A 20,420-nucleotide genomic window follows, 5' to 3' on the forward strand; every position below is an offset into this window, starting at 1 on the left:
AATTGAAAACCCTGTGAGGCGGCGAAGTCGGACGCACCTTTCGCACCTGGCGAGAGCTGGGATTTTCCCTGCCACCCACACCTGAGATAGCTGCGGGACCGACCCCAACACTAGAAAACTGACCACCGCACTCAAGAGGAATAAAAAGGCCCAACGAACACCTAACTTTCGAAAGCTTAAGACAAAGAGCGATTTCTCACACCCACCCTTAACGGGCGTACTCAAAACTAGTATCTCTTAAAGTAGACACGAACTGAGCAGGAAAGCCACGAAGCGCCGCCTGAGGCATGCGCAGACTCGTCAGCGCGGTGGGCGTGGCTCCCTTCGGTGCGCACCGCTGCCCTGGCTCCTCTCGCCCCCGCGCCCCGCCCTTCGCCCCGTCCCCGCATGCGCGACGGAGTCCCGGGGGCGGTGCTGCTACATCCGGGTGTCTGGCGTCTTGTAGCTGTTTTGTTTTCTTGGCTGGAACTAGGAGGAGGGTCAGGCGGTCCGGCGCCGCGCGACACCAGGCTCCGAACCGACTGCACGGGTGGGACTGAACGTAAGTGCCTGGCGGGGAGTGGGGGGAGGGGAGGAACGGCCGCAGGATGCATCGGGCTCAGACCCGGGATTCTGACGGGCTGACGCCGACAGAGTCGCTGCTTCCACGTTCCAGGAAGCTGCAGATTCGGGCTGTGCCTCAGTGGACCCTGTCTGGCCACTTCCTCCTGTCCTATGTCCGGCGGCGGGAGAGGGTGACGGCGTCCACACCCCGCCAGGCTGGGGGACTAGTCGGGAGGTGGAGAGGGGCCCGCGCCCCTCCCCGGGACATCACAGGATCCTTGGAAATCATCTCGTCGTCCTACTTTAGAACTGGACAAGCTGAGACCCCGGGAGGGACTGTAACCCGGCTGGGAGGTGGCCGAGCTAGAACTAGTTCCCGGCTCTTCTAAGTTCCAGTCCACTTTTGAAACCTAAAATGTCCAGTGTGGAGGGCGGAGTTTGGTCTTGAGGGTGCCAGTAATCCATGCAAGGAAAAATGGATTCGGGGCTGGGCCTTTGGTTTTCACTGAGAATACCACACACGGGATTGCTGTTCCTCCCAGGGAAGAATAAAATGAGTGCATTTTCAAAACTGAACTTGTCCCAAAGGCATGTTCGCACTGCTTATAACCATAGTTTTTAATATTCAACTTTTAAGAGGGACGTTAAAAATCGGAGTCATTGCTCTTTTTAGGGTGTCATGTTTGGGGGACAACTTTATCTGCTGGCTACAAAGTAACTTAATGTGCGGGTCCAGTTCGCTGTGTGAGCTTGGGTGTTTCTTGATTATTAGCAGGTAGTACGTAATTCAGGCTTTCTCATACTCTGAAATAGAGATAGTATGGATAAGTCTCAGACCAGGTCACAGCCTAGAGGAATGTTTTATGTATTTTGTGTAAGACAGTTTAGGTCGGCTATGGTAATTTAAATAGCATTGGATTTTTTGTGTCTAAGTTATTATTAACCTCAATCCTGTGCTTTCTTTTGGCTGATCTGTTAGAAACATTATTATTAAATTATCATTAATATTAAAATATTAATATAAATATTAAAGTAAAAAGGGTGTTCTTTACATTAAAATGACACTGAAAAGCAGGCTTCGAGAAAGAAAATATAATGAAAGGAAGTAATGTGGGTAGAGGTAAAACCTGCAATGCAGTGTTTAACTTCTTAATCTGGGTGTGAAGAAACACAAGTCCTATGATAAAAATGTAAATTTCTAAAAGAAAGAGTTTTCTTCTGAATCCATGCTTTAACTCAGAGCCAAAATGTATCACTTGTCTCTCCACTCTGTTAGTACTCCTGGACTGTAAATAACGAAATCATATAATAACTTAGTTTGGAATTTAAATGATACAAAAGAGCTCTTCTGGGTTAATAATCATACTTGGTGATTAAAAAGATCATTTAAACTAATTTAATAACCTACTTGGAAATTAGTTTGGAATTTAAATGATACAAAAGAGCTCTTCTGGATTAATAATCATACTTGGTGATTAAAAAGATCATTTAAACTAATTTAATAACCTACTTGGAAACAATAGGATGTGACAGATTTCAGGAGCAGGTCAACCAGTGAGTAATTTTGCAATATTTGGATATCCATCTTTCTTCATATTACTTAAATATAGCAGATACATCTCTTTTGGTGGGGGGGCGAGGGGGGGCACAGCTGGCCTGTATGGGGATCTGAACCTTGTTGGTACATCACTATGCTCTAACCAACTAAGAAACCGGCCAGCCCTTCAAAACCCATCCTTTAAATTTAAATATAAAGAACGCTAAATAAATCCAAATTTTGTTTTCCAAAGTTATGATGTGGAAATTCATCAAAAGCTAAAACAAATATTCTGAAAAACTATGTGGAGTCAAAATAAAGCATTTATAATTTCATTTTTTATTTAGTTATTCCTGAAATGTTAATTATTTTCCAGGGACATAAGTTAGATTTGAAGCAAGTAAATGGACGCACTTTATTTAGTTGTTTGTTTGTTTTTAAGTGACCTGAAAAAATGTCTGGATTTCTAGAAGGCTTGAGATGCTCAGAATGCATTGATTGGGGGGAAAAGCGCAATACTATTGCTTCCATTGCTGCTGGTGTTCTAGTAAGTATCACTGATAATTTGGACCTTTTATTACTTTGGTGTGTTTGTGTTTATGTGTTTTGAATTTTGTGTAATGTTTTAAAATATGAATTATTTTATCTTTGACCGAAGCATTTATTTTAATAAATGTTAATATTTTGTTTTATGGGAGGTTTAGTTTTTCATTCCATTTTAAGAGTTAGGATTATGGTTTGAAAGTTGAGGTTATGGTTTGAAATTTGACCCTAGCCTTAACCCTAACCCTAAGATTGGTTGGATTATTTTAACTGCATGGCAAAAATGGCATAATCAAACGGTGTATATTTACTCATTATAAGGAAGTGTTTAAGAAACAATTAGGTCAAAACCAGTCGAGAGATATGATTACATTTCTCCATAATCCAAAATTAACTTTCTTCTCAGTTTCATAAAAAACAAATAACAGGATACTCATTAAAATATATTTCTTTGAAATAATTTACAAAATAAAGTTCTTATTTACATTGCAAATCCCTCAAGGGATCTAGTATTTGTGTTTTATGATCTTATGGTCTTATATGCTCTAAAGAGTAAATTTTAAGTAAATGAACAAAAGTCTTTGCCTAGTCTCTGAAATTTATAATCTATGAAAACAAGTATCCCATATTTTTCCAAAGTAATGGAAAAAATTATACTACTATAGAAATTCTGCTCTTATAAGTATTTTTTAAAAGCTTTAAATTTTAGTTTATGAAGAAAATATCTTGAATACATTGAGCTGAGGGTAAAAAAAAAATGAACAAGTATGCTAGCCAGTAAAATGCCATTAATATACTATGGATCTGTCAATAACCCAATAAAAGTAATTTCATTAGCCTAAATTAGTTATTTTTAAATAATTGCCGGAAGATGACATTTCCCAGAGCTAACTGGGTCAGGGTTGTGACTGGGAGTGGGAAAGGGAGTTACTTTCAGAACCTTCTAAGCTACTTCTCAGAATTTAATTTCATTTTATTGTAAGTTTCTGCTCAGATGATTAAAAATGTTTGTGCAGTTTTGTTTTTTTCATTATATATTTGCACTTGATAATATCCAAAACCAATTTCAATTAGATAAATTATAATTAGGTGTTTAAATTGAATTTAAAATCACACCTGAAACCATCAATAGTGTGTACTATAATTCATCAGAAGACAGAACTGCAGAGCTATTATTTCACAACACCAAGAAGATAGCTAAAATTCTATCAATAATAATTATTTCTCATATTAATTTGGATAATTCTTTTCTTCATGTTTGATACCTTTTGGGAGGTTTATAATATATCAGCAACAGGGCATTTCTGTCACTTGGAATCTGAGTCATTTTTTTTCCTTTTTCCTGCCACAAGGTATTGTAACTTGTTTCTAGTTCACCAAATTAGATTACAGACTATTATGACAATATAAAATAATAATTGAAGTAGGTTTAGAAAAGAAGTTCATGTTAATAAATATTATTTGGTGTCAGATTCAAGGGTACCTAATATTTAATTAGCTATTAAGCCATATAAGAAAACTGGAACGTTTAAGAAAATTTTGAAATTTGAACCTTGTATTCTTTTCTCCAGTAACATAGGATAACATTTCTCGTTGGTATCACCTTTGTTTGTTCATTCGTTTGTTTGTTTCAGTTTTTTACAGGCTGGTGGATTATCATAGATGCAGCTGTTATTTATCCCACTATGGAAGAGTTCAACCACTCATACCATGCCTGTGGTGTTATAGCAACCATAGCCTTCCTAATGTAAGTATCAGCATTATTGACACTACTTACATAGATTGTCATAAGATAAAAAAATGTTTTACATATAGTTGCTTAGATTTAAAATTTTTAAATGTTATCAAATTAACATAATGGACGTGATTTAAAAGTCAAATAGGGGGCCGGCCCGGTGGCGCACTGGATAGTGCGCCGCTTGGGAAGCGCGGCGGCACTCCCGTCCGAGGGTTCGGATCCCTCTGATCCCCGTACTGGCCAGCCACCAAAAAAGTTTTTGAAATGAAAAAAATAAATAAAAGTCAAATGGTGGAGAAGGACTTATAAAGAAAAGCAACAGTCCTCTTTTCCATTCTTTCCACATCTCCTCTCCCATTTCTGTCTTCTGGTTCCTCTCAGCCATTCTTTTATTTCTGTACATCCAGTTTAAACTTTATATTTATAAATGTAAAGTTTATAAATTAAAGTTTATAACTTTACATTTAGGTCAGGAAACATGTACTTTGTCTAAGGGATTATTCATTCTTCCAACAAATATTTATTCAGTTTTTATATTCCAGGCTCTGCTCTAGGTGTAGGAGATATAGTAGTGAGTTAAACAGGGAAAAATCCATGCCTTTCTAGAATTTATACTTTACTGAGTGAGGCAGGCAGTAACTAAAGAGAAATTGAATATATAGTATGTTAGATAATGATAAGTGCAAAGGAGAAAAAATAAAGTATAGGAGGATCATATGAGATGTCAACAGGAAGTGTAGAAATTTTAAGTAGAGTCAAAGGAGAGGCTCACTAAGAAAGTGGTTTTGAGTAAAGACTTGAAGAAAATGAAGGAGCTAACCATGGGGATATATAAGAGAGATCATTCCAGGCAGATGTAACAGCAAGTATAAAGGCTCAATGGCAAGACGAGCATGGCTGGAGTAGTATCATCAAGGAAAAGGGGAAGTGGTGTGGTCAGAAAGATGGTGGAGAGGGGCACGTGGTATAGGGCCTTATAAAGCATTATAAGTACTTTGCTTTCATTGTGAGTGTAATAGAAGCCATTGGAGGGTTTTGAGTAGAGGAATGATGTGACCTGACTTAGATTTTAATAGTAGCATTCCTGCTGAAAAATTTTTAAAAACATATAAACAAAATTCACTGCAGCCAAACAGTGTATTATGATAATAGTTTCAATACTGTGACCTCATGCTTCTCGAATTTTTCAAATGTATTTTGAAAGTATTTTTCTTGCATACTACCATTTTTTCAAATTCATACTATATTTTAGTTTGCTTCATACTTGTACTATGCCTTCTTTAGTATTCTTTATTTTTTTCTGTAGTTTTTGGTTGCCTTTTTTTTTCCTTGTTGACAGAGATAATGTACGTTTTTTTATACGTGTGTGTGTGCGCGTGCATGCGTGTGTGGCTGGCCAGTATGGGGATCCAAACCCTTCACCTTGGTGTTATACCCTATGTTTTCTTTAGGACCCGTTTCATTCTTCTTGAATGCTGTTCTAATTTGGATGATTGCTTGCTATGTGGGCTGTAATAGCCTCATTCAGCTTTTTGCTTTCCTTATAGTTTCTAGCTGCCTTTTCTCTCTTGTCTTGCATTTTCTGCCATTATCCCGTCCTTAGTTTTTCCCAAATTCTCAACGATATTCTTTATTATATTAGAGCCCTCTTTGTTCTGGAGGTCTCCACCCCAGAAATGCATATCCATCTGTTTCAATATGAATTGATTACTATGTAAGCCTGCTGCAGATCTGTCACCATGTGCCTTCCTTGTTTATCAGTGTTGGATTCACTTTTTTTCTCCAGTTTCCACATCTTCATCTTTCTTTCTTCATCTTTTCATACTCATTTTGCTGGGCCCTGTCTTCAAATTACTCTAAGAAATAGTACAGGAAGATAAAATCCCTGACCCTTGTTGATCTGAAAGAGTCTTTATTTTCCCCTCGTGCTTCATTCATAGCTTGGTTGGGTGTAGAATTCTAAGTTAAATGTCATTTTACCTCAGAACTTTGAGTCATTGCTCTGTTGTCTTCTGGCATCCAGTGTTGTTGATGAGCATCTAATGCTAATCTGACTTTCATCCCTCACTGTGCTCATTGCAAAGATTCACATATTACCTTTGCTCTGGGAGATTTTCTTGGATTATGTCTTTGTTAATAACACTCCGATTGCTCTTTCTGGCACTCCTATTGGATATTGCATTTCTTAGATCAATCCTTAGAAAGTCCTTTAATAGGAATAGAACTGGAGGTTTCCCACCTCCAGCCCCCAAGTCCTCTTTTTGACCCCGACCACAGTGACTCCTCTTATTCCACACCCCTGACCAGCCCATCATGCTGCCATCAGCCAGCTTGTCCTTGGGATTGCCTGGGACTAGGCAGTAAGCTGTTTGCTTCAAATTGGGAGTGGAGGGAATTAGAGAAACCTTAGGCTACTTTGTAGATGTTGGGGACCACAGGCTCTTAGCCTAAAGCTTTAGGAGGTAGATATTAGGTGGCTCCTGCTGTCTGTGTTCTAAATTGCCTCTGAAGAGGAGTCTGGGTGGGTTAAAGAGGGACCACCAAGGGGGTGGGGGAAGCAGCTCTTGGAGTCAAGATCCTGTGGTCAGGCTTACATCCTTGAGCCTCGAGTGCTCTCAGCTTGACTTGGGGACCCTCGGGCTTTGAGGTGATGGGATCTCAGAGTCTCTTTACAGACAACCTAGTGGGTGTCTTCTTCCTGAGGGTAGGTAGGCATCCCATATCCAGTGCAATCCAGTGAGGCAGAGAGAAGAAGTCCATCCTGGTGGACCCTAGGAAGCCCCCAAGATAATCCAGGGTTCTGCAGGTAAAGGACTAGATCAGGAACACTGTGATGGACCCTGATTCTCCCCCTTCCACTCAACCCTAACTCCCCCTTTGGAGTGCCCAGGCTTTGTTGTCACAGGCTGTGTCTTGCACAAGGACAACCCAACAAGGAGGCAAGTGGTGCAGTGAGATCCAGCCCATGGTCCTTGCATTCAGCTGGGCATCCACAGGGCTGCATCAGTCAGTCCCTTTCTCTGAGTCTCACAGAGGTGTTGTGTGGGTTTGTGAGAGTCCCAAATCTGGTTCTCTCCCTCTGTTCTCTAACACTAACTGTGCTTGGCCTTCTCTCCCAATCTCCCCTCATCTGTCCCCTGCCTCCTTTTTTCCACCACCTCCCTCCCCTGTAATCTGCCTCCTACATCCCTGTTAACTCCCCCATGCCCCTGCTCTTCCAGCCTACTGGGAAACCTCCACCTTCACCTTGACTATCTCTCCAACCTGCTCTTCCAGAGTGTTCCCTGCCCCACTCCCTGACCCCTCACCACTGATGATCCCAGCTGGCCTCCAGAGTTTCCCAGCCCAGGCCCTGGCCCATGGAAGTATACGCTGGTGCTTGCAGAAGTTGGAGGTGGTGTTGAAATCGCAGAGTGTGCAGCAGAAGGGGCGCTTGCCTGTGTGGCTGCAGATGTGGCTGCTCAGCACTGAGGGCTGGGCAAAGCCCTTGCTGCGGATCCAACAGTGCTATGGCCACTGGCTGTGTGCTCCCACTGGTGGCCCCACATGTCTGAGGAGCTGTGGATCTGCTTGGCGCTGAACGTGGAGGCAAAAGTCTTCCCCACTGCTGCATCTGCTGCCATCACTTCTGCCCCGGGCGGAAGGGGCAGCAGTAGGATTGGTCTCCCATGTGCACGCAGTGGTGGGCACAGAGGCTGGTGGGACCCTGACAACTGCTGCTGCACATGTGACACTGCCTGCCTCCCTCAGACCCGGCCAGGTGGCCACATTCTTGGAACAGCAGCTTGAAAAGCAGCTGGGCACAAGGCACAGTGAAAAGAGCCTGGCTGCGGGGTGACAACTGCTGCTGCACATGTGACACTGCCTGCCTCCCTCAGACCCGGCCAGGTGGCCACATTCGTGGAACAGCAGCTTGAAAAGCAGCTGGGCACAAGGCACAGTGAAAAGAGCCTGGCTGCGGGGGCTCATGTACCAATGTGGTGTCTGTCACCTTCACCACCTGGATCTCGATGAGGTTACCTGGGGGCATGGTGGAGCAGCTGTCATCAGGCACCAGTCCTGGGGCAGCAGCTCCCTGGATTGCAACTCCAGGTTTGCAACTCTGGGGTTGGTAGGCTCCAGGCTCATGGCAGTGGTCTTGTCAATCATCTGTGTCATGTTGTCTTAGAATTCCCATCTCTGCCTTTTTGTTCTGCATTCCAGGATGTCACCTCAACTTATCTTCCAGTCCATTGACTTTTTATTTCAGTTCTCATGTTTTAATTTCCAAGGAATTTTTCTTGTTTCAAGTGCCTTTATGTTTCCTTAGTTATGAGTGCTTGCTTTAGAGATCAACTGTTTATCTGGTTCTTTCTTTGACATGCTGCAGGCCTTTCCTCAGATGTCTGGTGATCCTTGGTTGTTCATGCATAGTTAAGAAAGATTCAGTGAGAGGCTGAATGAAAGCCCTAGGTCAGGGCTTCAGTTTAGGATAAGTGGGCAAGGAGCTAGTTTTCAGGCTCCAGGCCTCCCAAATATCTATCAGTACTCTCACTAGCTGCTATAAATCTTCTCAGGTAGGTATTTCAATTACTTAAAACTCCCATTTTTTTTTTTTTTAACTTGCCTAAAGAGGGTGAACAGTCACCAATATTATAGGCCAGAAAGGGTTGGCAAATTATGGTCAGGCCTATTTTGTAAATCAAGTTTTATTGGAATGCAGCCATGCCCATTCAGTTACATATTGTCTATGGCTGCTTACTTGTGACAGTGTGACAAAGACTATATAGCCCACAGATCTAAAATATTTACTATCTGGGTGCTGGTAACACCAGGGTCGAGAGTTTGGATTCCCATACTGGCCAGCCACCAAAAAATAAATAAATAGATGAATAAATAAAAATATTTACTATCTGATCTTTAAGGGAAAATTTGCAGATCCCTGGAGGGTAGGAGAAATGAGGAAGGAATTTATTCTTCCATATACAGTCCTTTTGTTAATCTCTGTGTTTTCAGCTCCATTTCTCATTCCCACCCTCCAGTGTGCCTTCCATTTCCAGTCTGTAGTATCCTCTGGGTTCCGTCAGAAGGAATACCTCTGTGGCTGTAGCCCTCTCTAAGCAGATTCCAAGTTATAGCCTCTTTACCAGTTTATCATCTGTATTCCAGAAATGTAAAGAAAACTTCATCTGGCGAAGGACTCCCTCATATTCTTTTTGTTTTTCTGGTAGTATACTTTTCCCCCCTTTACTCTCATTTTTAATATGCTCTTGGGAAGGAGAGGAAAGGGGGAGTCATTATTCTGGCATTTTTATTTATTTTTTAAATTTTTTTATTTTTTTGGCAGCTAGCAGTATGGGAATCTAAACCCTTGACCTTGGTGCTATGAGCACTGCACTCTAACCAACTGAGCTAACCATCCAGCCCTTATTCTGAAATGTTTAACCAGAACCTATATGTAGAGTTTTTTATTTCCCTCTACTTTTTTTTTTTTTTTTTTTTAAAGATGACTAGTAAGGTGATCTTAACCCTTGACTTGGTGTTGTCAGCACCACGCTCACCCAGTGAGCAAACTGGCCATCCCTATATGGGATCCGAACCCGCGGCCTTGGTGTTCTCAGCACCGCACTCTCCCGAGTGAGCCACAGGCCGGCCCCCTCTACTTATTTTTTAAATTTAGTGAGGTACATAAAGTGCACAAATCATATGTACATCTCAAATAAATTTTTAATTATGTGTACACCTGTGTAAATACCACCTAGATCAAGATTTTAAAACATATCACCCCAGAACATTCTTTCATGTTCCTTCTTAGTACTTCCACCATACTCGTATATAGCTGCTGTCTTGACCTCCACCACTGTCGATTAGCTTTCTGTAGACTTTTAACTTGAGTTTACAAAGTCACCTCTTTGGGGATTTCACTTAATCCAGGTTCAAATTTTTAATTTTTAAATTTTCGCTACACTTGTGTAATTTTTAATTTTCGCTATACATATATAAGTGGAAACAAAGTAACTTATATTTTCAGAATAAAGCATGAGGGTTAGAGAGGCCAGTGTGACTGTGGCTGAAGTGAATTCAGTGCCAAGGCAGTTATTCATTCGCAGAAGTAAAGGTCTGACTTGAGAAGCCAACTGCTAGCAAAGCGCTGTAGTCTTCTTTAAAGTTCAGCTAGTTCTTTAAAGTAAGTAAAGGTCTAGTTCTTTCCGGGGTTGGCTTTAGCTCAAGCAGTTACTTCCTCACTGGACTTCCTATCCATCTAGTTCTTTCCATTGTGTTGCATAATTTAATAATTATGCTGTTAGAATCCTTTTTAAAAGTTGACACGTTTATAAATTTCAACATTTGTTCAAGTTTAAAGGTTTTATTTTTGTGACATTATTCATTCATTTTGCCCTGCTTTTGTCTTCAGATCTTTAAGAAATTTTTTTTTCCCCTTTGAAGCAGTAAAAAATTATCTGTTTCCCTTTGAAGCAGTAGCAGCTCTGACTGTGTGTAAGAAGTGTAGCTATACACGATGTGCCATTAATGCACTATTCAAAATAGCGTTTTCACAAGAAATACGCAGAACTGTGTTTTCTGCTAAACTTCTTCTCTGTTGGATTTCTGGTGCGTAATCATAGCAGATGACTCTTAGGTTTTTATTGATATTTATCATCTATTTGGCTTTTCATTATAGTCTCACTGTCAGACCGTAACCCAGCAGACCATTTAAACTAAAACCCTTAATTATAATTCAAATGGATAGGAGTCAAAGAGCAGCTGTTCTTTCATTTTTTTATTTTTTCTGTTATTACAAAAGTTCTATTTACACAGGTACTTCAGGAAGATCATGAAAAGATCCATGTTATCTTTTAATTCTATTTTTCCATGAACTTTTTGAAGTACCCTTGTATTTGTGGTTTTAAAAATGTTAATAAATGTTCTGTGTATTACTCTATATTTTATAATTTAAAAAGAAAGCAAGATATACCAATAAGCTAAAGAAGAAGGGGGAAGTTACCTATAAGCCATCTCACCAACTATAACATTTTGATATATTTCTACCAGTCTTTTCTTCTGTTATCTCTCTCTCTCTAACAAACACACACACACTCACTCACTTACTTTTTTTTTTTTTTAAAGATGACCAGTAAGGGGATCTTAACCCTTAGCTTGGTGTTGTCAGCACCACACTCTCCCAAGTGAGCTAATCAGCCATCCCTATATAGGATCCGAACCCGTGGCCCTGGTGTTATCAGCACCGCACTCTCCCAAGTGAGCCACGGGCCGGCCCTTATATTTTTAAGTAGTATTCAACTCTTCCTCTTTTTCTACTCTTACTGAAAAACTCCATCCAAAAGCCATTAAGTGGGTTCTAGGATGACAGGTATCCTCAGCTTCTGCTGGGCAAGGTGTGGTGGCCCAGAGCAGGCTTCAGAGCACAAGCAGGTAGGAGGTGGGCCATGTAGGAGGGTAGCCCAGTATAGGCTGTGAGGTCCTGAGCAGGGTGAGGAGGGGATCCATGCAGCAGGCGTTGGAGGAAAGCAACTGTAAGTGGGATGTTGGAGTTTGAGCAGGGTCAGAAAGGTCCAAATTGAGGTGGGGGAGGAGGTTAAGGGGGAAAGCAGTGGTGGCAGCTCTGTCGACCAAGGGCCCAAGAATAACTACTCCCCCAAAACAAAGAGCACACCTAGCACCCAGATCTTGGTTTATAAATACTATTCTCCACTAAAAGGAATTGCAACTCTTTAGAGAAATGGCTGATTCCAGAGCTGGTGCACAAAAACACATGAGGAGAGTAGACTATCTTGTGCCTGAAAGCAAAGAAATGCTCCAAGAAGGGTGGGATGTGTCAAAAGGACATAGGGAGACATCTTGAAATTCAGCTGACTCCCACAAGTTAAATGAGGGACAAATAAATAATGGCAGTAATATATTTTAACCCTTTATATTTAAACCCTTTGTTTAAATATACAAACTTAAAGACAAAGTTTGATAAGGAACAGGACATTTACATAGACTCAAAGTACCTCCCTACAAAATACTTACAACAGTGGGGAAAAACTTACGGTGAAGTCTGATAGATCCCACTTTAAGCAATCAAAGTGAACATCCCCATTTTGTGCATCATATACAAAATAATTTAGTTAATATAGAGACCACTGAAAATAACTATGAGGTTTTTTCTGGTTTTTTTTGACGGCTGGCCAGTACAAGGATCCAAATCCTTGACCTTGGGGCTTTGGTGTTATCAGTACCGCGCTCTATCCAAGTGAGCTAACCAGCCAGCCCAATTATGAGTGTTTTGATCATTCTTAAACTCTCTATTTGCATGAATAAGTTAGGACTTTATATCATTTAGTCCTATCATTTTTTAGAAAAAAATTAGTGTTCATATATTCAGCACATTTATTGAGTACCTACTGTGTGCCAGGCCTTCTGCTAGGCAATGAGAAATAAAAATGGAAACAAAACAGACATGGCCCCTGTCCTTGTGAAGCTTAAATTCTAGTGGTAGACACACACACACACACACAAAAACTAAATTGTATGTATAAAATGTTTTGTAACTTTAACTTGATATATTGTGAATGTTTTCCCATGATATTTTTTTTTTCTTTCTTAAAAGATGACCAGTAAGGGGATCTTAACCCTTGACTTGGTGTTGTCAGCACCACGTTCTCCCAAGTGAGCTAACTGGCCATCCCTGTATAGGGATCCGAACCCTCGGCCTTGTGTTATCAGCACTACACTCTCCCAAGTGAGCCACGGGCCGGCCTTTGTTCTCAAATTTTAACAAGCATCAGAATCCGGCCTTGTGTTATCAGCACCACACTCTCCCAAGTGAGCCACGGGCCGGCCTTTGTTCTCAAATTTTAACAAGCATCAGAATCACCTGAAAGACTTGTTAAAACTTAGATTTCTGGGCTCTATGCCCAGAGTTTCTGCTTCAGTAGGTTTGGGGTGAGGCCAGAGAATTTTATTTTCAAACAAGTTGCCAGGTGATACTGATTTTCCTAGTCTGGGGCTCACAACCACTGCTTTGGAGAGTATTTTGTTGAAGGGACTTGATTAAGGTCATATGAACCCATTACTCAAGACTTCTGAGACCTAACCTTAAATTTGTGGACATCTGTCTTATTGTATATAGTAATTTGGTGTCATGGATAGTTTCTTTTTGGAGTCAGAGACCCTGATTTCTTGGTTTTATTTTATTCATACAGGATTAATGCAGTATCAAATGGACAAGTCCGAGGTGATAGTTACAGTGAAGGTTGTCTGGGTCAAACAGGTAAACAGATGTAAACAACATCTTACTATACATGCTTACATCCTCAAAATGAGAATTGTACATGGAAGGGCCACTTGTCTAACTCCCTCAGATCAGGGATAGGACGGAGTTATATCTAGAGCAGAGGTTATAGGTTCCAAGGCATAAAGTAAGTTGCATTTGGTCACAGTTGACTGTATGGTACTGAATACACAGTTTATATAGCCTTGTGCAATAATATGTAGATATAAATGTATACAGGATACAGTGGAGAACAGTATATAATAATACATGTACAAAATAGAATTTATGGTATTATAAACCTTAGCAAATAATTTTCTTCCCTTTTTTGTCAACCTTATTTGGTCAGATTAGCATTTTGAAACAGTTTTTAATTGTGGTAAAATACACATAACACAAAGTTCAACATCTTAGCCATTTTTACCTATACAGTTCAGTATTAAGTATTGAGAATGTATTAAATACATTCACATTATTGTGGAATCAATCTCCAAAAGTCTTTTCGTCATACAAAACTGAATAGAAAATTACAGAGTTTTGGTGCTTGGGCTCACCCATGCCCTTCTTTCTCTACTGGGGACGCTCACTCCTTGAGTTCATGGCTGTGTACCTGAGGTAGGCAGGGTACAGGATATGGGGCCCAACTTCCTGAAAGTCCAGTTTACTCAAAGATTTGAGGGACAGATGTGCTTGTTAAGCAATTTAAATGATAAAGTTAAATATTACATCTATACAAAAAAAAGACAAATTTCAAGTAACTTTTTTTTTTTTAATTTAATGAAACAGGAGGAAAACATTGGTCTACCATAACCTTGTAAACTCTAAAAGAAGGGATGAATGTTAGCAGTTAGTGTTATAATAATAAGCCAGTAATAGCTAGAGCCAAGACTAGAATATGGCCATCACTTCTTTAAATAAAATTTGTTAACTAGCACAGCTTTTGGGGTCCAGAGCCAGTTGTATTTTGTTTTAATATCACATCTGTGAGTAATTGCTTATTATTTTGGAACTATTGTTTTATGTTTTTGGCATGAAATCAGAAATTAATATATAACATTCTATTTGCTGTGCTTTAATGACCTAGGCAGTGTTTTTATGAAAATGTGTTTGTGCTAATTGAGTAAAGAGACTGTCTCAGAATTCATTTTAGGCGGTCTAATGACTCCATTTATTGTTTATAGCAAATCTTTATAAATATATAAATGTGATTTAAAAGTTGATTGTCGGGCTGGCCCGGTGGTGCACTCGGTAGAGTGCGGCGCTTGGGAGCGCGGCGGCGCTCCCGCCGAGGGTTCGGATCCCATATAGAGACCAGTCCGCTCACTGGTTGAGCGCAGTGCGGGCGCAACGCTGAGGGTTGTGATCCCGTTGCCAGTCGCGGTACGGACGCGACACCAAGGGTTGCGATCCCGTTACCAGTCACGAAAAAAGACAAAAAGGAAAAAAAAAAAAGTTGATTGTCCTCCTCTGTTAACATAATTTTAATGCAACTTTCCTAAGTGTCAGCTGCAAATTTGAATTTACTTTGCTGCCTAACTTCTCTGAGAGTGAAATATGGTAGCTTCAAGATTCATATATCACTGAATATGAATTTTTTTAAGTACATCTATGTTATTGTTTGAAAGTACTCATGGAAAACTTTAAGCTTTGGAGCACAGGTTCTAAAACTACATGGAGAATGAACCCCTAAAAATGGTGAACATATTTTATGAGATGTTTTATAGGAAGATTAAGTTTTTCTCAGTGTAGGTAGTTGGAGAAAGTAAATATATGCACTTATACCAATAAATAAAAATAATTTTAAAAAGAATATACAGACCAACCAAGAAGAAAAAGGCCAACATCTGCAGTGATAAAAGATACCTAACATATCTTTTTTGTTCTTATTTTAGACTTTAATGGCAGCTGCATATTTTTCTTCTATTTGGGTTTTTGTTTTCTTTTTGAAAGTTAATTGTACTGACTGCTGCCCTATGAGAAACAATTCTGGTAAAATGTTATTTCTTTTAAGGTGCTCGGATTTGGCTGTTCATTGGTTTCATGTTGGCCTTTGGATCTCTGATTGCATCTATGTGGATTCTCTTTGGAGGTTATGTTGCTAAAGGTAGGAGAATACACAGGTTACATTTTACATCAGTGGAATGATAGAATTTTGCATTAAAGTTAATTATTTTAGAGTAAAACTTTTTCATGTAATTGGGCCAGCTACTAGCTATGCATTTATACCTGGGGACTCCCCTTCCACTGTCTGTTTGGTTTTGTTCATATGATTTGATTTGATTTGATTTTTTATTATTTTTTATTTTGGCCGGTAAGGGGACCTGAACCCCTGACCTTGGTGTTGTCAGCACTGTGATATAACCAAGTGAGTTAACCGGCCAACCCTTGTTTGTATGTTTTTAGTATTCCTTCCTTCTGTATTTTTTCTTCTAATCTACAGCCTGCAAAGGATGGGGCACACCTCCAAACCTTGCTTCTCTTTAGCTTCCAAAAATTTCAAAAGTAGAATATATGTATTCTCTAGCTATTTAGCAAGTTGTGACTTTCAGAATAATATCCATGCAGAGCTCTAACATTCTAGAATTGAAATTTATTCAGTTAAGCCTCCCTGATAATATGATGTTATTTCCTTTTAAATAGAAAAGTAAATTAATATTTAATATGTATATGCTATATAAGGCCAGTTTAAGGAAAGCTCAGGAAAAAGTGTGCTGTTAGATCCCTGGCTAAAATTTCACCTTGAGGGACCCCAGAAAAATATGAAACCAATATAATGTTCCAGGTAAAATTGACTATGCCTGTCATAGTAAGAATACAATGTTAATGGTTTACAAAAACTGGACCAGCCTAGACCGAATTTAGCTCATGTTTTAACTATTTCTTTGAATAGGATGTAACTTTTAAATTAAAATCGTGAGTTTCCTACATTTTTATTAAAATCATTTAAATCTTATAGACAGGAATGATAGGCATTTTTAAATGTTTGTATTTTTTCTTTAGTTTATGTAATTTATTATTAAGCATGTTACCAAAAATGTAGAAAATAGAGAAAAGAAAAAGAAGTTACAATAATCTTACCACATTTAAATATTTTGGTATATTTCCTTTCAGTATCTTTTCTTTTATATAGTTATTATCATAATATAAATACAATTTTGGTCCCTACTTTTTGCATTTAACTTGATATACGTTGTTCTCTTGCTGCTACAAAATCTTTGTCAGCGTTATATTTTAAAAACAAAAAAAATACCTTTTTTATCATGTAAATTGCATAATATTTGTATGTTCTAGAAAAGTGAAAATATAAGAGAACTCAAGAAAATAAATATTGACAATTCTTTCCTGGAAACATCTGTTAATACAGAGCCTCTTTTTATAGGAATGTCTTTTATCTCATAGAATTTTAAGTTATTCTCATAAAGGCTTCTGGAGCAACGTTATGCTTTGAGAATTATTAGCAGTAGATCTGTAATTTTGTAAAGTTGCCTTTATATAACATCTTTATGGTTCATTCTAGTGGTAATGATTATTTAATGTGGAATAGTAGTGAAGGCCTATATAAACCAGCTGTTATGTTAATCAGATTAACTTAAAGCTATTCTGAGATAAGAAAAAGTTGACAATTCATCTGTTCATTATGCCTCGGTTTGTCAATTAATAAGTAATCATTGACAGCTCCAATAGTAGAAATTTATGAGAATTTCAACTTCAATCCCAATACAATCAGAACAAAATGTTCCTCAGACCATCTTTCCCATCTTAGTTAATGGCTACTCTATCCTTCCAGTGTTTAGGCCAAAAACTTCGGTGGTTAAAGCCTGTCAGGGATGACGCCTCTCTTTCTCTCACACCCCACATCCAATCCATCAGCAAATCCTATTGACTCTGCTGTAAAATAAGCACTTTTTACCATCTCCATTGCTACCACCCTGGTTTAGTCCATCACAGTCTCTTGCCTGATTCCAGAAAGAGCCTCCGAATTAGTTTCTCTGTTTCTCCCCTTGCCCCCTTTAAACTGCTCTCACAGCAGAGAGTAGGGATCCTGTTAAAATACATCAGCTCGTGTCACTTTTCTGCTCAAAACCCTCCAATGGCTGCTAATCTCACTGAGAGTGAAAAACAGAGTCCCTGGTCTGACCGCAAGGCTCCTCAGGATCTCTGTTGTCCAGCCTGCTCCTCTCACCTCTCTGACCCGTCTCCTGCTTTTCTCTCTTTGGCCTGCATGGCCATTCCTTGAACACACCAGCATGCTCCCTCCCACCTCAGGGCCTTTGCACTTGCTGCACTTGTGTCAAATGTCATCATTTGCTACATTTCCTGTACTTCTACTTCATGTACTCTCCTTATTATTAGGCATATTGTCTACCTCCATGAGGGCAAAAAAAATTTGTCTCTTTTGTTTACTGCTGTGTCCTCAGCACATTAATAAACAGTGCCAGCACATAATATGCCCTCAGTGCATATTTGTAAAATGAAAGAAGGGAGCTATCATTTACTAAACCAATGCTAGACTCTGTTGTGTGTATTATGTCATTTAATACTGAAGCCAACAATACTTACCAGAAAAATCAATTATTTTAGGCAGGAAATTTGATATTTTACAGTATATTTAAAACTAAATGTTTTGAGATCATAAACCTATGTATTATGTCATTTAATACTGAAGCCAACAATACTTACCAGAAAAATCAATTATAGTAGGCAGGAAATTTGATATTTTACAGTATATTTAAAACTAAATGTTTTGAGATCATAAACCTCTAAATATTACAATTATTTTTACAGAAAAAACCATAGTATACCCTGGAATTGCTGTATTTTTCCAGAATGCCTTCATCTTTTTTGGGTAAGTTGGGTTTGCATTCTTTTTTCTTTTTTTAAAATTATAGTGTCTTTTATGTCATTCACTATATTTAGTTGGTTATTTTACCCCATTTGATGCCCCTCCCCCATTTTATTTTCATAAAATATGAAGAATGAGAAGGATATTTTCAATACATGGGTTGGTTTGCTGCCAACCTTAGGAACATACATTAATTTTTAAAATTGCTACACACACCCTTTAGTGAACAACTGTGATTCATGTAGATTTTGTTACATAATGCTGACAATGTTCATTTTAAACCTAGATCTCTACCAGTTGCTTTTAATGAAAGCCTGCTTAAAACCATTTCTCTTTAAATTTTGGTTTCTAAATAAGTTTTATAGTTCTTCTGTCCTTGGTGTGAGTGAGATTTGAGGTGCAGAGGAAAAGCTCTGATATTTTTTATCCTGATGTAATTACAAATGAAAAGATTACTAAAACCCCTCAAAACCTCAAGACTTTTATCAGTAATCTTTTCTGATGTTCATTCGTTCCTGGAATCTTATGTCTTTCCTTACCCCTACTGCTCCCCCACTAAAAAAACAAAAACAAAATACAACCTCTTTATCCTCTGCATCAGGAATCCTTAATCTCTATTGCATAGGTAGGCTTCTGAAGACAGAGAATCACCAGACATTTCCATCTGCAAGAAATTGGTGTTTCTGCTTGTTTCTGGGAAAAGAAAATCTATGGTTTTCATCAGATTTTCAAAGCCCCTAATTCAAAAAAGGTTAAGCAATTGCTGTATATTCTAGGACTTTTCCTTCCCTGTCCTTTCCCACCCACCTCCAGCTGAGGTGTTAAGGACTTTTCCTTCCCTGTCCTTTTCCACCCACCTCCAGCTGAGGTGTTGTCAGAATAGCTATCCGAATAGTTGTAGCAGATTGTCTTCCATTCTAATTTATAACAGAACAATACTTAGCAACAGCTTAGAAATTACTATTTCGGAAATGAGAATAGATAGATGTCAGTGCCAAGGTAACCATCTGACAGCGTGGGAGAATTTCCAAGATAGGGCATAAGTGACTTCCTGGTTGAATTTTTGTTCTCATTAAAACAAACAAACAAAAAAACACTCCCTCAAGTGGTTACTTTTATAAAGGCCTTTTGAAGCCATTTAAAATTAATCATGAGAACTGTGGACATACTCTTGAGTTATACAACAGTAATTGAAAAGATGAGAAGACAAAATGAAAAAAAGTAGATGCCTTTGAAATGTCTACGTTTATCTTCAATTTCTCTCACACTTACCCCCACATTCGGGCCTTGTTGAATCTGCCTCTGAATTGTCTTAGACTGTTCCCACTTTGTGCATTTCCATTGTTTATGTTCAGTCATTATCAGTTGCCTAAGCAATTCTCATCCTCAATTCTCAAATTCGCATCCTGGCAAGCTTTGGCTTAACAAAGCCTGGCTGCTCCATTCCCTGTCCTGCTCATCTGTTAAGCTATAATCTGGCCATCCTGGACTCTTCCCTATTCTGCTGCACCTCCTTTTTTATGCATATAATTGCCCTCTTGTCCCTCTTAAATTGAAACCTTGATGACAACTGTAGATTCTCCCTTACCTAAACCCTAGGCTGTGAGCTCTGTGAGGGCATGTTCCTGACATGTCAACCTCCTGGGCTTTTCCTGAGGTCCCCCTTTTCCTGAGGTGATTTTTTTTTTTTGTCTTTTTTGAGACCGGCTGCACCGCACTCAGCCAGTGAGCGCTGGGAGCACACCGGTCATCCCTATATAGGATCTGAACCCGCAGCGGGAGCGCTGCTGTGCTCCCAGCGCCGCACTCTCCTGAGTGTGCCACGGGCTCGGCCCGTGAGACGATTTTTTAATGACTGTTTGCTTTTGATGTACTGTTTCCTGTCCTCAAAACATCTTCCTTCATCATCCCACTAGCTCTTTTTTTTTTTTTTTTTTTTTTTTTTTTTTTTTTTTTTCCG

The 20,420-nt window shown here is 39.2% G+C and overlaps 1 protein-coding gene across 1 annotated transcript in view; it reads left to right on the forward strand.

The window, feature by feature from the left end:
- Positions 1–389: 389 nt before the first annotated feature.
- The window catches only part of TMEM50A (transmembrane protein 50A), a 21,574-nt gene continuing 1,543 nt past the window's right edge, over positions 390–20,420 (forward strand). The window contains exons 1-6 of the mRNA XM_008572159.1: positions 390–541; positions 2,523–2,627; positions 4,258–4,370; positions 13,550–13,617; positions 15,629–15,721; positions 18,403–18,463. Of these exons, the coding sequence (XP_008570381.1) occupies positions 2,535–2,627; positions 4,258–4,370; positions 13,550–13,617; positions 15,629–15,721; positions 18,403–18,463 (428 nt within the window). The 5' untranslated portion in view covers positions 390–541; positions 2,523–2,534. The remainder of the gene's footprint in view (positions 542–2,522; positions 2,628–4,257; positions 4,371–13,549; positions 13,618–15,628; positions 15,722–18,402; positions 18,464–20,420) is intronic.

The sequence above is a fragment of the Galeopterus variegatus genome, unplaced genomic scaffold, assembly GCF_000696425.1.
Source record: "Galeopterus variegatus unplaced genomic scaffold, G_variegatus-3.0.2 Scaffold761, whole genome shotgun sequence".
Taxonomy (NCBI): domain Eukaryota; kingdom Metazoa; phylum Chordata; class Mammalia; order Dermoptera; family Cynocephalidae; genus Galeopterus; species Galeopterus variegatus.